General features: G+C 38.8%; 1 protein-coding gene across 1 annotated transcript; it reads right to left on the bottom strand.

The window, feature by feature from the left end:
• Window positions 1-335: 335 nt before the first annotated feature.
• LOC111436665 (mucin-1-like) lies at window positions 336-1,941 on the bottom strand. The gene is made up of 3 exons (XM_023074385.1): window positions 1,671-1,941; window positions 1,231-1,621; window positions 336-765 (listed from the first exon to the last, which is right to left on the bottom strand). Exons 1-3 carry the CDS (start codon window positions 1,939-1,941, stop codon window positions 336-338), a joined length of 1,092 nt encoding a protein of 363 aa, XP_022930153.1.
• Between the last annotated feature and the right edge of the window lie 3,407 nt (window positions 1,942-5,348).

Raw genomic sequence — 5,348 nt, 5'->3', positions numbered from 1 at the left:
GAACTTGTTTATAATATAATATGACATGCCGCACCTCGAATCAAATCGAGATGCTCTAGTACTAGTTCCTAAGAGGAGCGCGTCTACAGATTTCACTATAGTGTCTATTCATTGGTTATGGTATCATTTAGTAGATTGTGAAGTCTATAAAAACTTGTGTTTCATTAAATTTTAAAAATATCTTTAATTAAAATAGATAGTTAGAGAAAAAGGTAGGAAAATCATTCCATTTAGAAAAAAAATGTAGAAATAATGAATTTGTCCACAAAATAGTTCTTTGGCATAAGTTTTTCTTTGTGAATAGCCAAAGAAACATCCATGCTTAACAATTACTCTCAAGCTTGTGTGCTACTTGGTGCGATGGTTGGGGTTAGAGCAATGCTCTCATCCGATGCAGCCTCCGGGGTTAGAGCAACGCTTCCACTCGGTGCAATGGTTGGGGTTAGAGCAACGCTTCCACTCGGTGCAATGGTTGGGGTTAGAGCAACGCTTCCACTCGGTGCAATGGTTGGGGTTAGAGCAACGCTTCCACTCGGTGCAATGGTTGGGGTTAGAGCAACGCTTCCACTCGGTGCAATGGTTGGGGTTAGAGCAACGCTTCCACTCGGTGCAATGGTTGGGGTTAGAGCAACGCTTCCACTCGGTGCAATGGTTGGGGTTAGAGCAACGCTTCCACTCGGTGCAATGGTTGGGGTTAGAGCAATGCTCTCATCCGATGCAGCCTCCGGGGTTAGAGCAATGCTCCCATCCGATGCAGCCTCCGGGGTTAGAGCAATGCTCCCATCCGATGCAGCCTCCGGGGTTAGAGCAATGCTCCCATCCGATGCAGCCTCCGGGGTTAGAGCAATGCTCCCATCCGATGAAGCCTCCGGGGTTTGAGCAACGGTTTGGGTGTGAGCAACGCTTTCATCTGATGCAGCCTCCGGGGTTTGAGCAATGGTTGGGGTGTGAGCAACGCTTTCATCTGATGCAGCCTCCGGGGTTTGAGCAATGGTTGGGGTGTGAGCAACGCTTTCATCTGATGCAGCCTCCGGGGTTTGAGTAATGGTTGGGGTGTGAGCAACGCTTTCATCTGATGCAGCCTCCGGGGTTTGAGCAATGGTTGGGGTGTGAGCAACGCTTTCATCTGATGCAGCCTCCAGGGTTTGAGAAACGGTTGGGGTGTGAGCAACGCTTTCATCTGATGCACTCCCATCCGATGCATCCTCTGGGGTTTGAGAAACGGTTGGGGTTTGAGAATCGCTCCCATCCGATGCATCCTCCGGGGTTTGAGCATCGCTCCCATCCGATGCATCCTCCGGGGTTTGAGCATCGCTCCCATCCGATGCATCCTCCGGGGTTTGAGCAACGCTTCCATCCCATGGATCCTCCGGGGTTTGAGCAACGCTTCCATCCCATGGATCCTCCGGGGTTTGAGCAACGCTTCCATCCCATGGAGCCTCCGGGGTTAGAGCAACGCTTCCATCCCATGGAGCCTCCGGGGTTAGAGCAACGCTTCCATCCCATTGAGCCTCCGGGGTTAGAGCAACGCTTCCATCCCATGGAGCCTCCGGGGTTAGAGCAATGCTTCCATCCCATGGAGTCTCCGGGGTTAGAGCAATGCTTCCATCTGATGCAGCCTCTGGGGTTAAAGCCTTAGGAGTTTTAGTGCTCCGGGGTTAGAGCAATGCTTCCATCTGATGCAGCCTCTGGGGTTAAAGCCTTAGGAGTTTTAGTGATGCTTCCAAACGGTGCAGCAACTAGGACTTCTGTGCTACTTCCGATTGGTGCTACCGCTGGTGCTTGTGTGTCATGTGATGCAAAGGCACGAAATGAAAATTGATGATCGAGATTTACGACACCGGTGACATCACTAAAAGTGGCACCCACTTTCGCACAATATTGCCAAGAAATCACTAAGAAAAGGGTATGAAAGAGCTTGAAACCTTTGCCTACGGCCATTGTGGAGTGTCTTAAAGTTGTAAGGTTACAAGCTCGTTTCACAAATGATGAAGAGTAGCAATTGCTAAGATGTGGGTGGTTGGATTTTTCTTACAACGTGAGGCCCTATATATAGTTTGATGGGAAAACTATATCTAGAAAAGACCACCGAATTTAGAAAGGGTGTTAAATTTTGTGGGTTTGAGAGTATTCCAAGTATAGAATGTTTGACTATTAAATTTCTAATTTTTCCCTCCTTCATTTGAGGATCATTAAGAATAATTATATTTTTAAACAAAAATATACTAGTGTTGGCCTTGGTTTACTTTTGATGTGCAATAAATTGATATTTTATGTTATTTCATGAACTCCATATTATTATTTTATAACACCGTAGAGATTTTCTTCTCCATGAATTATACTTGATTAGATTACTTGTCTCATTTATACAACCCATTTATAACATGAAGAATAAGGATGACAAAGTATTTGTAGTTTTGAAACCACATTTGTTACCATGATAAATGGTAAAGTTATTGTAATTCTTTGTAGTTTTGAGATCATGTTTGATTGTGAGAAACAAGGTTGTCGCCGCTCTTTGTAGCCTATTTATCGGTTCTTAATCGTGTCCATGGTGGGTGCTAAGGTAGTATCTCTATGATTTGACCAAGAGCTTATCATAGTTTCGTTTCATGAAGATCTTAGTCCTAAATCACGGGTCATGAGTCATGATACTTGGTCGTTAAATAAATTTGAAGTGATATATAGTCGTCTATAATTTCATAAACGAGTCTCATATAAAATTTCATATCATTTCAAGTTCGTTAAATACTTAGAAACATCATGAGATTCTACATGTATTTATGTCTCTTTCCACCCCAATCATGGTTTAGAATCCAAACTTGATCAAATTAGGATGAAATCTTAACATCATTAAAATTATCCATAATATAGATTCTTAAGTCATTTGGAGTCTATTTTAGCCATAAAATATCTTAAGCACATAAAAGAAATATTTTTGTCATTATTCGCAGGCCTTTGTTTGGGGCCTAAACATTCTCGGGTTATTTTGAAATATTTTACAATAATTCTTAACCACAAAAATAGGTTTCATATAAGATCTTTAAGTCATTTAACTTGTTTGGAGTAGGTGTGTTTGAAGAAGCAATGGGCTTCTTCCCTTTTTCTATTGCTTTCTTACCGGTCATCACTGGGAGAAGGAGCTTGGCTAGGGAGAGTTTTTCTTTGAGAGTAAGAACTCTCTTGAGAGGTAATCCGCCAAAGACTTTTCGACCCCTTTTATAGGCAAAATTTGGAAGTCGAAGCAAGATAAAATGGCTTGCCAACTAGCAAAAATTTGTTTAGATACAAGATTCTTAACTTAGATGCCCTAGAATCCGTTTTGATCACAAAATTTTTGTTAATTAAATCGCTTTGAAATTTTTGTACACAAAGTACTATTGAAAGTATTTCTTTCTTTACTGTTGAGTAATTTTTTTTAGTAGAATTCCATATTCCCGAATGAAAACGAACAATGGATTCTTTCTTGTCAATGTTTTAGGATTCCTCCATATCCGATATCGGATGCATCGGTCTCCACTATTAAACCAGTCCTCGGGTCTATCAGAGATAAACACGAAATTGATTTGACAAGGGATTTGATTTTTTGGACTGTTTTGGTGTGTTCTTCCGTCCAAGGTTTCGGATTCTTTTTGAGCCTTTCAAAAAGTGATTTGCAAATGGGCCTGATATTTTGAAGGAAATCAGACATATAATTTAGACATCCAAAAAATCTTTGTAGTTGGGTTTTATCGGTGATTTGATCCGGAAAGTTTGAGCCAAACTCAATGGATCTTTGAATGGGTTTAATTAGACCTAAATAAATTTCAAACCCAAGAAAATAGATTCTTGTCTGAAGTTTTATTTTTGGTTTAGATACAAGTAAACCGTTTCTTTTGACTATTGCCAAAAATTCTTGAAGATGTTTAAAATGTTGATCGATGTTTTGAGAGAAAATCAGAACATCGTCAATATAAACAATTGAAAAGTCTTGAAAAGAATTGAAAATATCATTCATAAGTTTTTGAAATTCAGATGGAGAGTTTTTTGAAATTGGGATGAAAATGTTTAAAATGTTGATCGATGTTTTGAGAGAAAATCAGAACATCGTCAATATAAACAATTGAAAAGTCTTGAGAAGGATTGAAAATATCATTCGTAATTTTTTGAAATTCGGATGGAGCGTTTTTTAGCCCAAATGGCATAACGTTCCATTCGTATTGTCCGAAAGAGACATTGAAAGCCGTTTTGTACTTGTCTTTTTCTGAAATCTGGATCTGCCAAAATCCTGATTTCATATCAAATTTTGAAAAAATTTTAGCATTTGAAACTTTTTGCATTAAATCTGATTTATTTGGAATTGGATATCTAATCCATTCCAAAACCTTATTTAAGGGCTTGTAGTTTATTACCAGTCGCGGTACTCCACGTTCCTTCTCTGCTTGGTTGTAAAAAGTCGCACATGACTAAGGGCTCTTTGACAGCCTAATAGGACCCTTCTGCAAAAGATCATTGATTTCTGCTTTGCAGAATGTTAATAATTCCTTATTCATTTGAATAAGTTGGGCCTTCATAGGAATATTTTTCTCCTCTAATAATTCCTTATTCATTTGAATAGGTTGGGCCTTCATAGGAATATTTTTCTCCTCGAAGTTTTTGACACAAGGAAGATTAACTATGTGTTGCTTCCTATTCCAAAAGGCATTTAGGGATAGTTTAACAAATTCTAATTTGAAGCTGTTCTTCTATTCTTTTGAATGAAATTTCTTTGTTCGGAAAAGAAATTTGTTTTTCCTTATAATTTAATACATTTATTGATGGAATAATTGTATTCTTTTTAAGGTTATTTATTTCACTAATCTTTATAGGGAAAAGAAATTAAATTTTATCTTTTTTTTCTAAGGCTTTTGACTCTAATCCCTCTTCAGTTATTTTAAGAGGGGTATAATTGAGTAATGAAAGGGGTACCTGGGTACCTAGGATTAGTTCTTGTCTTAAGTCCTTTACTAAAAGAATTTACTAAGCAAATTCCGTCGTTACAAACATGGACTTTTGATAGTTTGTAATTAATTTTGAGTCTGTTGTTATTTGCACCTCTAAGGCCTTCGATAGTTTTTTCAAAATACTTAGTAGGTATTAGGCCTTCTTGAATACAATTTTGATCGACTCCAGTATCTATGAGAGTCTTTAGTGTGATTTTGAAATCATAAATTTTCAAGGTAACTAGAGCGTACCATTTTTGATATTGAGAAGTGGTGATGGCTACAACGAAGGAACTTTGAAAATCATCTTCATCCAGGTTTTGTTGCACCGTTTTCTTTTGTTCGGGCACCCTTTCGTGAAGATTGAGAATTTCTTGGCGAAGCATA

This window comes from Cucurbita moschata, unplaced genomic scaffold, assembly GCF_002738365.1.
Source record: "Cucurbita moschata cultivar Rifu unplaced genomic scaffold, Cmos_1.0 Cmo_Scf00058, whole genome shotgun sequence".
NCBI classification, from domain to species: Eukaryota; Viridiplantae; Streptophyta; class Magnoliopsida; order Cucurbitales; family Cucurbitaceae; genus Cucurbita; species Cucurbita moschata.
This window is presented reverse-complemented; position numbering and strand designations above follow the sequence as displayed.